Genomic DNA, 19,719 nt, shown 5'->3' with positions numbered 1-19,719 from the left:
ATGATTATTTGGAAATGCTTAAAATGCAAATGATCATTTACTGTGAGGTGAGGTGTGGTTGGGGTGTGGACAGTGGTTGTGCGGTTGTAACGTTGAGGTATGGACAGCTACACAGTCCTGCCTGTTCACATTTTATTCTGTAAAAACTAAATTTTCACTGCTTTTATGACCTTTTTAGTGGGGAGAACATAGCTAGGATTTAATGATTTAACACATCTTTTGAATCCTTTGTCCTCCACAATGCTAAATGGCTGGGAGTCCTCAATCACCATGCTGACCAGGTCTTCATCTATTTGAGATTGTTCTCCTGAGGAAAGACAATAAAGACAAAGCACAAATATAAATATCACACATGTAACTTATTACAGTTGTATAATATTGTTATATCATTTAGTAACATTACTGCATGCTATATTATCATGGCATTTGATGGCTCACCTGGTCTTGCTCCACAATCGGTGTTCCCCTTATTCTCATGCAAAGCTCTGTAGTGCCTAAGCATGGATGAGGTGTTGTTGTTATATCCCAGCTCCCTGGCACATAGCAAACACTTCACCTTGTACAAAAGTCAAGACAGCTTAACATAAATTGTATTGCAGCATCAGTATTATGAAAATACATCTTCTGTAGAAATACCTTGTTGGGAGGAATAAAATCACAATGTTCCCACACAGGGGAGGACATCCTCCTCTTCTTAGCTGGCTCCATTCTCTCCTGACTTTCTCTCCTCACTCTCATAAACCTCCAAACTGTCTCCAAACTCTCACTAACCGCAACTCTCCATCAAACACCTACATTTTGAATGAAGTCTGAGGGTTTATATCGCTGTCATATCTCGCGGCAAAGTTCGAACCACTTCATGAACCAGTCACGTGGTACAGCCGGGCAGCGAGGCTTCGGACGTCATCATTTTCAGCTCCTCCCATAAATGAAGCAAGCCTTGATACGCGCATCGCGGAAACGCCCCCTCAATTACCCGACACACGCTCCGAAGCCTCGATACAGAACGTCACATCACTACAGGTAACCTCAAAACGTCAAATTAGTTAACTTATGATCACAGAAACTTTAAAGCATAACGTAAACATAAGACAAAAGACCAAATGAATATTACTAAGTGTCTCAGTTGTGTGGTTGCATGCACCCATCACAGTGACCATCACAGTTTTACACACCTGTTCTGTATGACTTTGTCTCAGGTTTGCGGTGATATCCAGCACTCTGAGCTGATGGCAGATCTGGTCAGTCCACAGTAGCTTCAACCACTAAATTATCTCTAACACATCACCAAACCAAAGTCTTCCTGCTAAGAGTACATCAAAGGTGAAAAGCGAGCCTAGAATGTCATCATTTCTGCTCTCCTCTTTCTTCTTCTTCTTCTTCTGGACCGCACACATCTGTCGCTGCCCTACTCAGGTCGATCTAATGAAAATCAGCCAGAAATAATAATCAGAAATCCAAATGTAGAATTTATAGTTCCCCATTGATGCAATTTGGTTATTAAATTTAAGAAGCAGTCTGTAATGCTCACCCCAGCATAGTTGAAGCAGATCATCAAAGCATGCTGAACACTTTCTACCATTCCACATGTGCATTTTCTATCCAGGTACTCAACAGCACCAAACCATAATTGTGAATCCATGGCTTTGATCTGGTGAAAATCACCCTACCCCTACTGTTCATCTTTACACACAACAGATGGTGTTTCTGTATCTTAATATATGACTGAATGAAGAGTAATGACAACCGTTATTTTCAATCTTCCATTGCTTCTACCTGTTGTTTCTCTGTATTATTGTCGGATCTTTACCTTCAAATAAAGTGCCTTCAATATAAACTGCCTCGAGGTAACTTGTTGTAATTTGGTGTTTTATTAAGAAAATTGAACTATTGTGGCAGAAAAGTTGGATGCAAACCAAGACTAAAAGTCCTCAGGCAGGAGTCATAGCTGGGCTTTAGCATCTGGGTCACCCACTTTACCCAGGGAGCTAAACCAGCATCTCCAACAGGTGATTTGTTTGTCTGGCAGTTTCAGGCTGGGAAAGCTTGTTAAACTTTAACAAAACATTATTTGGCACCAACGTGAATGATTTGGGTCATGTTTATCACGTCTGAGTCAGGGAGCAAAGGTCACCTCCTTTATGCAGGATTTCACCTTATGCCAACAGGGGAAAAAATCACGAGTTCTTAAACAAGCTGTAGGTCATGTTACTACACACATTTCAATATGTAAGCATTTCATCATGTTTTAGAGTCTCAGAGTTATTTCAGCCTCATCTTCACATATTTTCACAAATATTCACATTATCTCCGAGATCCAGTTGTGAAATTTTTTCCCTCAGTGTAACCGATTGCAACACAACAAATGACTGACCAGTGATTAGTGTTTTACAGTGATTACGACAGACAGCCTGTTTCTGCCACTGCTGCCAAGCATTTGCTCTTTTCAGCTTGTTCAATTGTGGAGGTTTTTACATTCTTTACCTTACAATATAAAGCACCTTGAGGCAACTGTTGTTTTTTGGCACTATATATAAATATAAATGAATTGAACTGGTAGCAACTTTATGAATGAGAAAATGAAAACAAGTGTCAGTCAGCTGGTTCATGTCCAGCAGGTGGGGAGGAATCAGTGAGTCTGTTACTCCAGTTACTTACTGAGAGGTAAAGTTAAAGAAAACGAGTTTCCTTCATCGCACTAAACCTGCCCACTAAACATGACCCTGAATGAACCCATATGTAAAGGACTGTAGGTTTTAAGCAGGCTCAGGTAATGGCAACACAATAGATGAGGAAAGTGGGGGAACTCTGACGACATCTAGTGGACATCTTGAAGATGACGGGTCTGAACAGAGAGCAATGCAGGTCTGTGGAGAAGATTGCAGCACACTGTGAAATATGAACTATGAATAATATCTACATCTGTAATGATGTAATCAAAATAGGCTCCATGTAGTTCAAGTTCTGTTACTGTACTTATGAAGCAAACTGCACACACAGAGTTGGCAAACATTGAGTTTACTTGCATTTAGGCAAAATGATATAAACACTTATCATGAGCCAATATAGCACATTTAACTGCTTTTATTTAGCAGGGATTACACAATACACAAAATTAGTCACAAAAAATTTAATCAAATCTTGCAACATGTTGCTAAGAAGAACCAGGACAACCAGGTCAAAGCCATACTGAAGTATAACCTTCATTAACATAAATCACAAAGAAAACATATTTAAATAAAAATTGTATACTTGTCTTGAACTTTTTTAAATCTTTAGTCCTGTGTATCAAAACTTATTTATTGGCTGATAAAAAGGAATCACATCATGGTTGTTACAAGGAACAAGTGATGAAAAACTCATTTTCATGTTTGTTTTCTTCTATACTGAAGAAGAAATACAAGTTTCTGTGGTAAATATTAAAAGAGCATCCATGTTCAATAAATATTTGTGTCACCTTTAAAGACCAATAAAAAAATATCAAACTTAGAGAAACATAAAGTCAGGGCTGGAACAAACAACATAGAGTGCCCTTCACTGCTGTGGACAGGAAATGTACCGTGACTTGGAGCATGAGGTCATTTTCTACCTCGGGTGCTGCAGTGATTTGGTTTGTCACTCAGGTGGATCCTTAGATGAAAATTCAGTCCTGATTTCCAACTGAATCTTTCCCCACAGGAGCTACAAATATATGGTTTCTCACCTGTGTGGATCCTTCTGTGACTTTTCATAGTCGACAAGTCTCTAAACTCTTTCCTACAGACGTTGCAAGAATACGCTTTCTCACCGGTGTGGATTCTCAAATGAGTTTCTAGTCCTGATTTCTTACCAAATCTTTTCCCACATGTGCTACAGAAATACGGCTTCTCGCCTGTGTGGATTCTCACGTGACTTTCAAATCCGGATTTCTTATTAAATCTTTTCCCACAGGTGATGCAAAAATATGGCTTCTCGCCTGTGTGGATCCTTACGTGAGTTTCCAATCCTGATTTCCAAATGAATCTTTTCCCACAGGTGCTACAAGAATGTGGCTTCTCACTTGTGTGAACTCTCATGTGTCTCGTCAGGTTGGATTTACACTGAAAAGTTTTTCCACAAGTGTCACAGCTTACAGATTTTTTACTTGTATCAGTTTCACTCCGAGACTTATCTGTTCGGTTTTTGTGACGTCTCCTTTTCTTCAGCTCCGCATTTCTAGTTGATCCCGAGTCCACATGCTGGTTTTCTTCCTGTTCCTCAAGCTCTGGTTCAGGAAAGTTAAGAGCAAGGAGCTGGTCATCGTTTGGTTCTGATTCACTGAGGTCACTTTCCTCAAAACTAGAAGTCACCATAAAACTATTGATCTCCTGCTTCAGTACAATCTCCTCCAGCTCCTGACTGGTGCAGAGTTCCTCCTGTTCCTCTTTAATCTGTGGAGGATCTGGGTCCTCCTGGTCCAGACTTGAGTTCCTCTCCTGCTGATTGGCGACAAACTCCTCCTCCTTACAGGCAGTTTGCTGGTGGAGGTCTAAACGAACAATAAAAAAAATGTAATTATAGAAAAACACTTCTGAGAAGATAAAGTTTTAGTTAAAGTCTGTAATGAGGGCATGTTGCTCACATTTGCAGGTGAAATTAAAAGTGTGTAAAAATGAAGTTATTTGTGCACTCTGATGCAAATGAGAACTTGAGTTCTGACATTTTTCAGCAACATTAAGAGTAAAAAAAACCTTTCAAACAAAAAAGAACTCACTTATTACTGACTGACTGATGATCTATTTTGGAGTTGATCTCGAAACTGATCTACATCTTGATATTTTTCAAAATAATCTTCACTATTGGGGGTGGCTGTAGCTCAGGCGGTAGAGCAGATCATCTACTGATCGGTTCGATTCCCGGCTTCACCTAGTCTGCATTTCAAATATCCTTGGGCAAGATACTAACTCCAAGTTGCCTCAAGTTGCTCTTTGATCTGTGGAATGTGTGTCTGAATGTTGGTAGAAAGCACTAAGAAAAATGTGCTTGTGCGAATGGGAGTGAGTGGGTGAATGCACAAGTTTTGTAAAGCGCTTTGAGTGCTCAAGATTGAGTAGAAAAGCGCTATATAAGAACCAGTCCATTTAAAACTCCCTGTCATGTTTTCACGAATACACATTAAATAGATCTGACTGATACAAACTGTAGGTTTAATATTAATGTTAACACTTCAGAAAAGCCATTACAGTTTTACCGCTGGTCTGTAAATCTTTCTCAGGTTTCCAGATGTTACGCAGCTGTCTGAGCCGCTCTTCCCCGCTCCAGACGACGATGCCTTCATCCTCGTGTTTCACTACAAGCTGTTCTCCCTCTTGACTGATGCAGAGTTCCTCCTGTTCCTCTTTGATCTGTGGGGGATCTGTGTCCTCCTGGTCCAGATTGAAGTTCCTCTCCTGCTTCCAGACCTGCTGGCCAGCCAGATCTTCCTCCTCCTTACACTTCATGTTGATGTGGGACTTGAGGAACAAAGTAAAAAGAAAAAGATTAGACAGGTAAAGGTGCAGCCTCAGTCAGCAGGGCTGTACACTGTGAGCATGTTGCTCACATATGTGAGAGAGGTTTGTACAAATGTTTCAGAAGCACCATGTGACTCCCTCTCTTTGTTGGAAAGTCTTATTAATTCACTTTATAACTATTACTTTGAAGATAAATTTCTACCATCACAAAAATATTATGACCTCTTTAAAAACAAACAACGGCAACTACATGACTTAAATTCCATGTTTAGATGAAGGTAATGGTCAATGCCTTTTGACAGGGGAAAAACCTCCACACAGAAGAATCTTACTTGGCTGAATCATAAATTATTCACCATGATTAAAACTGCAGATGAGCAATAATCTGCATTTTATTTTAGCCAAAGAGGAATGTTTCTGTTTGTCTGTGATCTGACTTTTTCTGCTGGCTCCAAATTTCATTTTATCCTGTGTAAGTTTGTTTCTCTTCCTGTTAACTAGCAAAGTCAAAATCACCTTGATTCATTTAACTTTAATTCAATTATAAATGTAATCATTTTATTGAACAATTAATTTCATTTCAATGAAAAACAATTACTTAAAAGAAAGAGATTAAGTTGGAGAGAGACATGTGGCCATCTTTTAGTGAGTTAGACCCTGATTAAGGGGTATTTTTGAAAGTAAAGCCCATCTCTCAAAGTCCCTGCCGGCCTGCCTCCACCTCGGGAAGTCTGTGGGTGCAGACGGAGGTGAGGAGCACCACAGGCGGCAGAGAACTGTCTGTAGCCCCGGAGTGAGGCGTCGTGAACCGAAGCAGACAGCGAACTGTGGCACAGTGCAGAAAACCGAAGCTTTCCCTCCCTGTTTGGTTTTGATGTGTCTCATGAAAGTCTATTGTTAAAAGTTGACCTTTAAAAAAAACGGACGCACTTGTTTGATTAGCTGCTCTCTGATTTTAGCCTGTTAGCTTACAGACTGAGCTCAGATCGTTCCTGTGTTAGTTCATTGAGAACATCACAGTTTTACATACCTGCTGCGTGACTTCATCTCGGGTCTCCGGCTGATATACAGCAGTCTGAGCCAGTGGCGGATCTCATCATCCTGGACGACTGTTTTTAATGTTTTTAACCACGGAGATTTCTTCTGCATCATCAGTCTCTCATTGTTAAACTCTCCCAGAAACTGAAGACAGTTGTGCCATTTCCGCGCTTCTTCTTCTTCTATTGAGTAGACGGCAGACTACACATGTCCAAGGGTAATACTGTCCTCCTCAGGCCATTGGCATCAAGTCAAAGCCTTAAAGTCTGGTACTTTGCGCATGGTCATTTTTTACGAACAGCAGAATCACAAGACAAAGCGTGCCAATGTTTATACTTTTCACTGTGACTGCCAAATAGATGAAAAAGTAGATGTTAAAAAACAACTTATAGTTTTGTCATTGGGCTGGTAGAAAGCTATGAGTTTCTGTCCCTTTGTCTGACCTTAGAGACTTATTTTAAAAGGAAACATTACAATCCTTTAAAGCAAGTATTTTCACCTCTGTTCCCCCCTCTGTACTTAGCTTTTTTGTTGTCATGTCAGTAATTGTCCAGTTGATGGCTCCCTTGGATCACAAGCCTGTCTCATGAGTCCAAGTGAATATATTCTTAATAAACAGCTTTGAAGAATTTGTGACCAACTTTGTTTAATTCGGAACATCATCATCATGAGTCAAACTCACTCTTGGATCTACAAAATATTTAACAAAAACAAACATCACTGAATCATAAGGTATTTGCTCCAACTCTTAGTCCAGAAACACATGAGTGAACTAGATCAGCTGCTCCTCCAGTTCAGCTGTGGATTTATATCATTATTTATATTTGTAAAGTGGATATGCAGTTTTTCAGTACTAATATAAGCATTTTATATCATTGCTTTATTGACAGATGTTTGGTGTTCAAGGTCAGGTATCAGTTTGAAAAAAACAAACAAACACACTGAGTTGAACTTGAACTTCCTACTGACAAAAACTAAAATTGGTCCAAAAATAACCAGAAACATATAAGAAGCATCCTGGAGGTGCTGCAGACAAGATAGGACCAATAACATGTCAACAGGAAATCCTTTTTACTAATTTGTTTATTTCTTTTTAGATTTTTACTCTCCATTTTAAGCCATGATGTTTGCTGATACTGTGTTCCTACTGTTTGTTCTCATTAATAGTTCTGTTTTTAACATTCTGTGCTGAAGCTGGAGGAAATGTTTCTACAGTGTCAGATGATACAGCTCCAAACTAAATAAGTGACTAACTAACGATGCTTTAATACACTTTACTATAAATTATGATATAGTGCACTTTCTTAAAATTTCTTATTGCTCTGTAATTAATTGTTTTCTTTATAAATGTACAAATGAGAATAAAATCTGTGTGATAAAGGAAGGTCTGTAGACTTCTCTGTTAAGATCAGTGAAGAGAAACAACAACATACAAATACCTAAGAAAAATATTCAGTAAACATTTAGAAGATAGAAAAGTTTATGTTGTCATGTGGAGAAATTTTTCAAATAAAAATATCCATAAGCATTGATAGTCTCCATGGCTGAACAGACACAGGAAAGAGCTCCACCTATAAAACGTAAAAACATCAAGACAACATGTTGAAGATGTCGAGGTACTGCCCATAATGTTTGACTGACATCTGATTTATGTGCAGCACATAAATACCACAATAATGATGGAGAGAAACTAAAAGGGAACTAAAATACAGATTTAAACTTACAACAATATGAAAGACTTCAGTCTATTTCACTTTAATCAACTCAGCAGTGGCTCCATAATTACAGTAAAGCCTCAGTCCAGCATAGAGCGGCTGAGTGAATGTGGTCTGGACTCTGTGGAGGAGAGTCATGGTTTCAGAGACGCTGTAGAAGGACAAAATACCTGCTCTGTGATCCAGGTACACTCCTACTCTGGAGGAACAAGGACCTGAGACACGAGTTTTAATGTTGTTGTACCAAAATGTAAAACTGTTGTTGTAACAATTTAATGACCAAGATTTGTCATTACATCCAAAAACACATTCATTACCTCCTTTTCTGCTGATATTCTTGTATGCGACTGCTACATCAACTCCCCCTCTCCACTCCACCTCCCAGTAACAACGTCCAGTCAGACTCTCTCTACTCAGGACCTGCAACCTGTTAGTGAATCTGTCTGGATGATCAGAATAAGACTGTTGTTCCATAAATGTTGCTTTTCTGTTCCCCTCTGATAATAACAGCCATGTGTTTGCTGTGTTTGGATCCAGTGTGATTTCACATGAATATTTTAAGAATCCAGCTCTGGTCTTTGGCTCTGGTTGTGACAGTAAAACATCCACTTCAGTGACTGTCAGTGAGATGTTTGTCCGTTCCTCTCTCAGAATGTCCTGTAGTTTATCTCTGACCTCTGACACAGCTGCTGTCACATCCTCAAAGTAGCTCAGAGGACGGATATTGATGCTGGATGAGTCTGTAGACTCACTGAGTGCTGACAGTGAGGGGTAGTTGTGTAGAAACTGGATGTGATCCTCTGTGTGTGAGAGCTGCTTCAGCTCAGCATCTTTCCTCTTCAGCTCAGTGATCTCCTGCTCCAGCTTCTCCTGAAGCTCTTTGACTCGACTCACTTCAGTTTCCTGCTGGGATCTGATCTGCTGCTTCACATCAGAGCTTCTTTTCTGGATGAGATGGATCAGCTCAGTGAAGATCTTCTCACTGTGCTCCACTGTTTGATCAGCAGACTGATTGATGGCCTCCACCTCCTGTTGAAGCAGCTTCACATCTTTCTCTCTGTCCTGGATTCTCTGCTGGATGTTTTGTCGACTCACCTCCAGCTCTCTCTGCCTCTCAGTCCTTTCTGCTGCAGCTGAGACTGTGTCGTGGCCTTTATGTTCATCCACAGAGCAGAGATAACAGATACTCTGCTGATCAGTACGGCAGAACATCTTCATCACCTCATCATGACGAGAGCAGATGTTCTCCTGGAGCTTCTTGGAGGGCTCCACCAGCTTGTGTTTCTTGAATGGAGCCACATCATAATGAGGCTGAAGGTGTTTCTCACAGTAAGATGCCAGACAGACTAAACAGGACTTGAAGGCTTTCATTTTTCTTCCAGTGCAGACATCACAGGCCACATCTTCAGGTCCAGCATAGCAGTGATCAGCAGGAGCAGCTTGGAGTCCAGTCTTCTTCAGCTCCTCCACTAAAACTGCTAACATGGTGCTTTTCACCAGGACAGGCCTCGCTGTGAAAGTCCTCCGGCACTGAGGGCAGCTGTAGATTTTCTTCTTTTCCTCTTCATCCCAGAAGCTTTCAATACACTTCATGCAGTAGCTGTGTCCACAGGGAAGAGTCACCGGATTCTTCAGTAGATCCAAACAGATCGAACAAGAGAAGGTTTCTCGGTCCAGCTGAACACTTTTCTGCGCCATTTCACCCAACAGTGTCAGTGACTGTGTGAGTTTCACTTCCTCAGAACTGAAACTGCTCTGATCTAAACAACATAGGTTTCTGTAGCGAATGGGATCTGTCAGCTCTTATATGTCACCACATGTTGGTTGCACCCATCTTCAAACTGCAGATCAGAAGGGGAGGGAACAAGGGAACATGTGGACAGAGAGGAGGTGCTGAGTTAGAGAGCAGGAAGAGGGAGGGTTATCAGACACTAATTCAATCCTGGAACATGTGAGCCTGTGAGTTTTTCATTTAAAAATAGCACTGCTCAGCCTTTAAAGTTGTTAAATAACCTTAACATTTAAAAGACAATCTTTTTATGTAAATTAGTTTAAATTATCATTTTAGTCATTACAGGATATCAAATACTGCAGCTGAACTAAGAAATTGTTGTAGAAAAAAGCAATAAAAGGTCGTTCCCCCTCTGTCCCCTCCTGGTCACCTGTGCCTCAATTTTATGAGATGAGATGGATCAGCTCAGTGAAGATCTTCTCACTGTGCTCACTGTTTTATCAGCAGACTGATTTTATTCCACAACCTAGATGTAACCAACTTTAAGGTATAAAGGTGAATTACAGCGCAATAATTACTTGGGCTCGTAATAAGACCCTGGCCAGAATCAGAAGACACCAAATTCGTATGGAGCCAAAGTATTGAGCAGCAATAATGACCTGGACACAATGTTAACTTTTGAGTAGCCACTCTTGTATTGTTACAAAGTATAACAGGTATTTGTCCAATTTGTACAGATAAAGTATAAAATAAAATAAATAGTGTGCACACTCAACAAAATAAAAGTACTCGTTGGGGCCCTTTAAGAATTTAGAGTTAAGCTGGCGATAGCCAACTTCAAAGGTCCTTGTGAGTGTAACTGGAATGTATGAGTGTGTGGTGTGTATCTTCTTTGGGGTAGATCGTCCTCAAAGTGGTTGGCTCGCCATCTATCACAACCAGAATATCGTCCTGGTCCTTGGACTTTTCCGTCCTCTCCAAAAAACCTGACCTATAATCCAGGTCATAAAATGTACATTCTAATCAGTCTGTTTCAGATGCATTGTTTAAGGTTAAAATACAAAATCAAAATATTGCATCACCTCATATTCATTGCATCAACATCTTAAATCTTATCAAATCTCACAGTTCTGTTGTACAACATTCAATTTTCAAGCATATCAAATATGAGAACTAAACATCTAAGTTGCTCAAATATTTCTCTATTCATGTAAACATTAATTAAACAATACTTATGGTAAGTAACCATTGACACTCAAAATACAATACACCATAACAAATTCAGAACCATGTGCAAATAAGCAACAAAATATACATGTGAGTTCAGTTCAGAGGCATTAAAGCAGTGTGCTTAATTTCTCCACACTATAGGCCTATTCGTGAGAGAGAAATGCACTAAAAATTACCCTCTAGATTACTTTAAACTCACAGTGAACTGACAAAATTTAGCTTTAGAGCAGCTAAGAACATGTTGCTCACCGTTGCTCTGTTTCACAAAAGCCCAACACACACTGGCGTTGGAATTGCAGCAGCTCTCCGGATGAAAGGTGAGTGGTTAGCCTGTGAGACACCGAGCTAGCATTAGCATGATCGCGACGGTAAGTCTCTACAAGTTTTTTCCATCAGAACAACACTCGTCTTACCGACGTTGCCTCTCTCCTTCATCCAGCCACTCGACTCCGGACTTCCAGCAGGTAAGTAGGCTGGCTTTCCTTCCTCTCAATCCTGAGTTTTCCTCTCTTTTGTCCGTGGTTTTCTCGGTTTGAGTAGCAGATGCCTCCACTCCTCTTGCTGAGATAAGAAAAACCCGGGACGGGAACTGGGAAGATGGCGGAGTGAGCGGTTCAACTTGAGTGGGCTCCGAGGCTTTTCCTGAAAAGAACCTCCTTTATGTCTTGACCGCAATCAAGTTAACCGGAATTAGAAGCAGACTAGTTATACTTCATCTCTAAAACTCAAAAACTTCCTCCCTGTGTTTCTCTCCGTCATTCTCGGCCACCTTCTCCGAAGCGGCGAAATGGCTAACATTAACAAAGATCATGGCTACCACCTAGCGGCTCTTCGACAGGCGTGCGACGAAGAAGATATTGAATGGATGGAACAGCAGCACGACTTATCACAAGACAGACCGCAAGCTGATCGTCACCACACACCAGTTAAAAGTCCAAATCCTAAAAAAATGAAGGCTAACGAATCGCAGACGCAAAACGAAGTTTCAAACACAGTTCTCCTCAATGCTATCCAAAAACTGGTATGTAAATTTGACACCCAAAGTGAACATTTAAAGAATTATGAATTCCAGTTGCAAGAAAACACCGACGCTGTAAGAAAAGTAAAGGAGTCCGTGGATGCTAATACGGAAGCTGTTAAATCTGTGGTGGAAGATGTGAAACGTATTAAAACGCAGATGGCGACGCTGAAAAAAGAGAACGAGGCTCTTCGTGAAATGTGTCTGGAGCATGCTAGATACAAACGGAGATGGTCTTTGCTGCTAACTGGCGTTCCTGAGAAGGAGGGGGAGAACACGAGAGAAGAAATAATCAGAATTCTGACCAAGATAATTCCTGCGAACGCCGAGCAGCTGTACAACACAGTGGATACAGTGCACCGGCTGGGTCAGAAGGGACGAGTTGGTGACAAACCCAGGCTGATTGTCATACAGTTTGCCATGAGAACTGTTCGAGACCTAGTGTGGAAGATGTCCAAGGAGGCGAAGCTCTGCAAGGAGATGAAGATTCGGTTTAGAGAGGACTTTTGTAAGGAAGACAGAGAAGCCCGCAAACGTCTGTGGCCGAGGGTGGAGGAGGCAAGGAGCAGAGGGCTCAAAGCTTTCCTGAAGGACGGATATGCTGTCATCGATGGTCGTCAAATCAAAGAATGAAAGAACTTTATAACGACCTAGATAAGAAGGTATAACTGTTCAACTAAATTTAAGCCGGTAACTTGCTCAATGGTCCCTGACTTTGACTGGGTCTATTAGTTAATAGGAGGTAAAATGTTCCATTGCCTTACTCTAGTTATTACAGCACTTTCAAGCTATATTCAATGGTTCTTTCAATATTTTCTTTAAATGTTCGAGGTTTAAGAAGTAACATAAAGCGTAAAGCGATTTTTCTTTTTTGTAAGGAACAGCCTAACACGAATTGTTTTTTATTTCAAGAGACACACAGTAGTAAAGATGATCATATATTTTGGAGAAAGCAGTGGGGAAGCGGTGATATTTATTTATCTCATGGTACCTCTCATTCAGCAGGAGTGGCTATTTTTCTACATCGTTTTAATGGAAGAGTTCTTGATCATAAAGGTGATGAGGAAGGTCATTGGTTAATGGTTAACATGGAGTTGGATGATACTAAGTACATTTTAGTAAATGTTTATGGGTTCAACAATAGAGCTAAAAACAGGAAATTGATTTCTGATTTGAAAAAAATGATAGAAGAATGGAAGATCATCTATTCAACTGAAAAAGTCGTTGTTGCAGGTGACTTTAATATGGTACCAGATGAAAAACTGGATAGATTTCCAACTAAATATAACTCTTCTCATTTTAACCAAATATTAATGGATTTCTCCTGCACCCTCAACCTAATCGATATCTGGCGTAACTTAAACCCAGAAAAACTGCAATACACCTGGAATAATTCTGAGCGCTCTCAATGCTCAAGACTGGATTATTGCTTAATAACTGGTAGTCTCTTCCCCCTATCATCCAACTGTAAGATTCTTCACTCCCCTGTTACTGACCATTGTGCCATAACACTTTCAATCTCCCCGGATAATAGATTATCAGAACCGAAGAATTCTCACTGGAAGTTTAACAGTAACCTCTTACGAAGCTCGTCTTTTTGTATAAAAATTAAATCATTGATAGGAGAGGTAAAAGCAATGGAGGATTTTTCTTCTACTAGTAAATGGGAATGGTTGAAGTTTAATGTCAGAAAAATTGCTAGTGAAGAAGGAAAATTAATGGCTAATAAAAGGAGACAGAAACAGGCTGAAATTACTGCACAAATAAGTTCATTGTGCAATTTATCACATCTGACAGAGGAAAACTCTATAGAACTAAACCAGTTGCAGTACAAACTAGATGAACTTTATATAGACAAAGCAAAAGGTGCCTTCATTCGCTCAAGGGCTAAATGGATTGAGGAGGGGGAAAAGAATTCTTCTTATTTCTTTAACCTGGAGAAAACTAGACAAACAAAAAAAACTATAATGAAGTTACAAATTAATAATACCCTGACTGAAGACCAACAGACTATAAACAACTATATCACAGAGTTCTATTCAGCCCTCTACACTACAAATTATTCCAGTTCGGAGACTAATTCTTTTTTTAGCTCTATCCATGGAAAAATTCCTCAAATTGACTCACACTTTAAAAATCTCAATGAGTCTGAAATCACTTTAGCTGAATTGGATGCTGCTGTTTCCCAAATGGCGAATGGTAAATCACCAGGTCCCGACGGAATCACGATTGAATTTTACAGATATTTCTGGAATGACATTAAAGATCTATTACTAGAGGTATTTAATGAATGTATAAATGATCAGATGCTATCTCCAACTATGAAACGAGGAATAATTTCTTTACTTCCTAAACCAAACAAGGACCCTATCCTTTTAGATAACTGGAGACCTATCACACTTCTTTGCTGTGACTACAAATTATTAGCTCATGTCTATGCCAACAGATTAAAAACAGGAATAACTCAAATAATAGATGAGACACAGTCAGCCTTTATAAAAGGGCGTCATATCCATAATCATACCCGTTTAGTATTAGATATGTTGGATTACAATCATTTAATTCCTCATGATAGCCTTATTTTATTTCTTGATTTCTTTAAAGCTTTTGATTCTTTGGAGCATAATTTTTTATTTAAAGCTCTGGAGGCTGTGGGTTTTGGTCCCAGATTTGTTAGTGTAATGAAAATGTTGTACAGAGATATAACAAGTAGTATTGCACTCAATCAGGGGTTTTCTAATAGTTTTAAAATTCATCGTGGCATTCGGCAGGGATGCCCTATTAGCCCGTTATTGTTTATTGTTGCAGCAGAAATGCTTGCCATTTATATCAAACTCTCTTCAGATCTGGAAGGCATAAACGTTCTTGATAAAGAATTTAAAATTAGTCAATTTGCTGATGACACTGCCTTATTTCTAAGGAATGTAAATATGGTCTCTACTGCAATTAATAAAATCCTTTCATTCTCAAAAGCATCCGGCTTAACGCTAAACCTTAAAAAATGTGAAATCTTAGCTGTACACAACTGTAATCAAAATACTATTAACAATATACCAGTAAAAGAGGAGGTAAAATACCTTGGTTTAATAATCAGTAAAAATACTAATGATCGAGAGAATAATAACATAACTCCTAGATTAAATGTAGTTAAAAAAATATTTAATCATTGGTTAACACGTGATTTATCCATATTAGGTCGTATCTTACTGTCTAAAGCAGAAGGACTTTCAAGACTCATATACCCCTGTTATTCAATTTTTACATCTCCTAAAATGATTAAACTGTCCAATTCTATTATATTCAGCTTTATCTGGAAGAATAAAACACATTATATACGCAAATCACAATTAGTTAAAGACTATGAAAATGGGGGCTTGAAAGCTTTAGACTTTGAATCTATTATTGCTGCATTCAGGCTCAGATGGATAAAAGACTGCATTTCCTGTCCTCAATCTATGTGGTACCATATTCCAAACAAACTCTTTAATAAGGTCGGGGGGTTAGATTTTTTGCTCAGATGTGATTATGAAATATCTAAGCTTCCTCTTAAGTTGTCTAGTTTCTATAAGCAAGCTTTGAATTTTGGGAAACTAATTTTCACCCACAATTTTTCACCTCACAATTCTGTGTTGTGGAATAATAGGGTTATAGTCATCAATAAGAAGTCCTTATTTAAATCAGACTGGTATGATAACGGTGTATGTTTTGTTGTTGATCTGCTTGATAGAAATGGAAACTTGCTATCTTATGAAGAATTTATTGATAAGTATAAAATAGAGATTTCATTTAATAATTATAATAAGGTTTGTAAAGCGATACCCACACCGTTGTTAAATCTTATCGTAAATACTTTAAAGTATTCATTAATAAGAACATGCTTACCTTCACTGACGATAGGTAATACCTCAATAAAGGACAAACAATTTAATAATAAGTTCATCTCTAATACCTTTAAGCAAATAGTATTCTGCAACTACAATGTCAATGTCAGACATGACCTTGATAGCATATTGAAAGACAAGTCATTTTCTTTTTACTTAAAATACCCACTTGCGCCTAAAATGAAAGAAACACACTTCAGAATCATATCAGGCATTTATCCAGTTGGAGAATTCCTGCATAAAAGGTTTAATTTTGAGGCCGACTCTTGTGCTTTCTGTTCTTCCGATCCAGAAACACTAGAGCATCTATTTTTCACTTGTCAGTATGTTAATGCTTTCTGGTTTGAAATACACTGTTGGGTTTCACTCAGAATTTCCAATGTACCTGCCTTCACATCTAAGGATATTCTTTACTTTATGGACAATCTGGATTCTGAAATCTCAGATGTTGTCAATTTTGTAATAGTGCTATGTAAGTTTTTCATTCATTTATGTAAGTGGAAGAATGCCTCTCCTATGTTTACCGTCTTCTTGAATTACTTTTGTCAATACTTTAAGTCACTTAAGCTTATTTCAAATATGAACAAAAAAACTGCTGTACTATACTGTAAAATCAAAAAATACTTGCTCTTCTAATTTTCTTGCCTGTGTCAAAAGGTCTATGTTCCTTATTTCTTTACTCTAGAAACTTTTATTTTCTCCCTGTAAAGTTATGATGACTTGCTTCACCATCTTTATAATGTAAATTGTTACAATTCTGGTCTGTTTCCTTGACTTGTTTTGTATATGGAAATTTGTTTCAATAAAAAAAAAAAAAAAAAGAAAAAAAAAAAAAAGAAAAAGAAAAACCCGGGACACCATGCACCTCCACCTCACTTCCTGGCTGACAGGGTCAATGCGGCCTGGGTAGGCTCTGATTGGTTGCTGAGCTAGGTGCCCTCACGTGGGGTGAACTGAGAGGTGCATTCAATGGTCATAGGAAATACGACGCTTGTTGATGTGGACAGTTAATATAAAGAGAATAAGTATGATATTTTTCCATCTGGGCTACATAGACATCCACATTACTCACACTCTCATAACACATACATATAGGGCCTTGGGATCGGGCATGTTATACGGTGTCCAGAGGACGGTCTTTGTATTCAACCTCACCTCTGGCGCTGGTGCCTATGGAGCGCCAGGACTGCCATAATGAATTAATTAAATACACCATTAAATAATGAATTAAATGTGGCAATAATTAATTAAAATTGGAATTAATTAATTAAATAAATAGTTATGACACATGTAATTAATTAATTATTGACACATTTAATTAATTATTTATGTATTTCACATTTTAATTAATTATTCCATCCATCCATCCATCCATTCGCTTCCGCTTATCCTTTTCAGGGTCGCGGGGGGCGCTGGAGCCTATCCCAGCTGTCATAGGGCGAGAGGCGGGGTACACCCTGGACAGGTCGCCAGTCTGTCGCAGGGCCAACACACATTTAATTAATTAATTATTGACACATTTAATTAATTATTTAATGATATATTTAGTTATTTCATTTTGGCAGTCCTGGCGCCTGGCTCTCATCTTGAAATAATTTTATCTGTCAGCCTCACCCATCAAACTCAGGGGGCGGGGTTAACGCTGATCAAGTCAAAACCATTGCTTAGGCCTGGTGGCCATTGTTTCTAGCACACAACAACCGGCATGTGGAAGCTAACAGAACTGAACTTTGAAAAACCCTGTTTGTGTGTCACCAAATACCATTTTAATATTTTTTTAGCCGAGAATGTAGTGGTTTAATCTTCATGTGTCTGGTCGGTTTGTCAAGATACAGCCTCTTTGCAAAAGTGCTTCGATGATTTCGGAGACGTCTGCCCAGTCTCACGGCAAAGCGTGGGATAGACCCGCTCGCCTCGCAAGCAATCCCACCGACAAAGCGCAGGCCCCGGTGCACAGCTGTAGTAACCCCCGCTGACTTCTTTTACTGAGGTTATATTTATCGGTGTTTTATTTCCTGATGTTCTTATGTGTCCTACGTGTTTCAGTCGCCAATTCTGAATTATAACTAACATTAAAAACATGTTTAAGGAGGAGAGAGAGCAAATAAATCTGTTTAACATCTGATCTTTGGGTTTTTGTTCAGTAATCAGCGTGACCTGTGTATAAACGCATAAAAGAGATAATGTTGGTGTTTCTGTCATGTAGTAACTGCTGGCTTTAACTGTACAAAGGTTGTTCGACACTATGAAACACATACAGACTTCATGATGTTCGGCTAATATTTTTATTGTGAATATTAATCATGAGGGTAAACGGCCCTGTACACCACGGAGCGAGGTCAGCATATCCACGATATGCAGAGTTTCCCAGCTGACTAACTGCCAACTATTCCAGAGACGTGAAAATATACAGCATAAAGAAAAGTGTAAGAGACCCAGCAGCAGATTAGAATAACAGTTATACATTTAATAAATCACCAAATGAATCCAAGAAACGAGCAAACCTGTTCCGACAATTTGAGTTTGTGTTCCCTCAGCTGCAGACTCGCTGCTGTTTAAATGTTTGAAAAGGAAGATTAGATATAAACAAACGTCAAACGTAGACTCATTCTGCCTTCACATTTGATATGAGGCCACACAGTAAAAAACTGTCAATTTTACACTTAGAGAGTTGATTTTAACTCTGTTTCAGATAACATTTGGTCCCACTCAAAATTAGGGTAAAATTTACTCTATGGCCAGTGTTAACTTTTTAGTGTTAATTCTACTCAGTTTAGTGTCAAAATTAACAACAAAATGTGTAAAAATATTTAACACTGAGGGTTATTCACACTGTTTAGAGTAATATGATTTCACTTTATAGAGTTATTTTTAGTCCAAGTTCACTCTAATGTGTAATAATATTTCATTTTCATTATTTTTTCATATTTATCATATGATGCTATATTTCTAAATGGCTGTGATCTATCCTATATTATGAAAATAACTACAAACATACAGGTTACAGTAACAGCATTTATTAGCATAACAAACTCTTACAAATGACAGTAAGTAATGACAGTTGTCATTCACTCCATACGACAATTGTATGTCAAAAGGCCTGGGATAATGCAGGCTGTCAACATGAAAGACAACTAAATCTTGCTTTGTCCTGGTCAACTCATAAGCATGGAAATGTTCTTGAAAGGCTACTGTACATAATGGCAAAATGAGAAGTACCAGTTTCTCATGTATTATCAGAACTGACTCAATCTGGTAAAACACAGGCATTTCAGACACTACTTTGCCACAAATAACCAAATGCGGGCGGTAAACAATACCATTCTGTTTAGCCCAGTTCACTTTCATAACTTGAACTCTATTGGGCAGTTGCATTGCTATTGCAATTCCAGAACCTCCTTTTACCATATCTAAAGACACCATTTTTCCTGGACCAATGTCTAACCGACTAAAGGTTGTTGAAGATTGCCAAATGTATGCCATATAATTCTGGTGTTTTTTTGGCCAGCGTTTTGGTGATATTTTTGAATGATTTGAGCAGTTTCTTGAAAAAATTGTGCTTACCTTCATAGCGCATGCACCAACTATGAAGTACAGGCCCTATTTTTTGGATGCAGCGAGGATAATGGATAAG

General features: G+C 38.8%; 2 protein-coding genes and 1 long non-coding RNA gene across 4 annotated transcripts; all 3 read right to left on the bottom strand.

Moving 5' to 3' along the window:
* Positions 1-2,997: 2,997 nt before the first annotated feature.
* LOC309694552 (uncharacterized protein) lies at positions 2,998-5,496 on the bottom strand. Of its 2 annotated transcripts, none has more exons than XM_082514736.1 (2): positions 5,202-5,496; positions 2,998-4,507 (listed from the first exon to the last, which is right to left on the bottom strand). In XM_082514736.1, exons 1-2 carry the CDS (start codon positions 5,457-5,459, stop codon positions 4,352-4,354), a joined length of 414 nt encoding a protein of 137 aa, XP_082370862.1. In that variant the 5' UTR covers positions 5,460-5,496; the 3' UTR covers positions 2,998-4,351. The 2 variants fall into 2 exon arrangements, with proteins under 2 accessions (XP_082370862.1, XP_082370861.1); XM_082514735.1 differs by having other exon boundaries at positions 5,210-5,490.
* Positions 5,497-7,971: 2,475 nt separating this feature from the next.
* LOC309694555 (tripartite motif-containing protein 16-like) lies at positions 7,972-10,018 on the bottom strand. Its single transcript, XM_082514741.1, has one exon. The coding sequence runs from the start codon at positions 9,920-9,922 to the stop codon at positions 8,255-8,257; it is 1,668 nt and encodes a 555-aa protein (XP_082370867.1). The 5' UTR covers positions 9,923-10,018; the 3' UTR covers positions 7,972-8,254.
* A 609-nt stretch (positions 10,019-10,627) lies between these two features.
* LOC309694600 lies at positions 10,628-11,756 on the bottom strand. Its single transcript, XR_014272915.1, has 3 exons — positions 11,600-11,756; positions 11,436-11,516; positions 10,628-10,947 (listed from the first exon to the last, which is right to left on the bottom strand). It is a non-coding gene; the product is annotated as an uncharacterized lncRNA (long non-coding RNA).
* Positions 11,757-19,719: the final 7,963 nt, after the last annotated feature.

Source organism: Aulonocara stuartgranti (assembly GCF_965226115.1).
Source record: "Aulonocara stuartgranti genome assembly, chromosome: 18".
NCBI lineage: Eukaryota > Metazoa > Chordata > Actinopteri > Cichliformes > Cichlidae > Aulonocara > Aulonocara stuartgranti.
Note: the sequence above shows the minus strand (reverse complement) of the source record. Positions and strands in the feature narration are given on the sequence as shown.

Bases quoted from the DNA above. Each gene is read 5' to 3' on its own strand.
- LOC309694552 (XM_082514735.1), bottom strand. From the start codon at position 5,459: ATGAAGTGTAAGGAGGAGGAAGATCTGGCTGGCCAGCAGGTCTGGAAG. The intron at 4,508-5,209 runs GTAAAACTGTAA...TTGTTCGTTTAG, and splicing joins GAAAGATTTACAGACCAGCG to ACCTCCACCAGCAAACTGCC.
- LOC309694555 (XM_082514741.1), bottom strand. From the start codon at position 9,922: ATGGCGCAGAAAAGTGTTCAGCTGGACCGAGAAACCTTCTCTTGTTCG.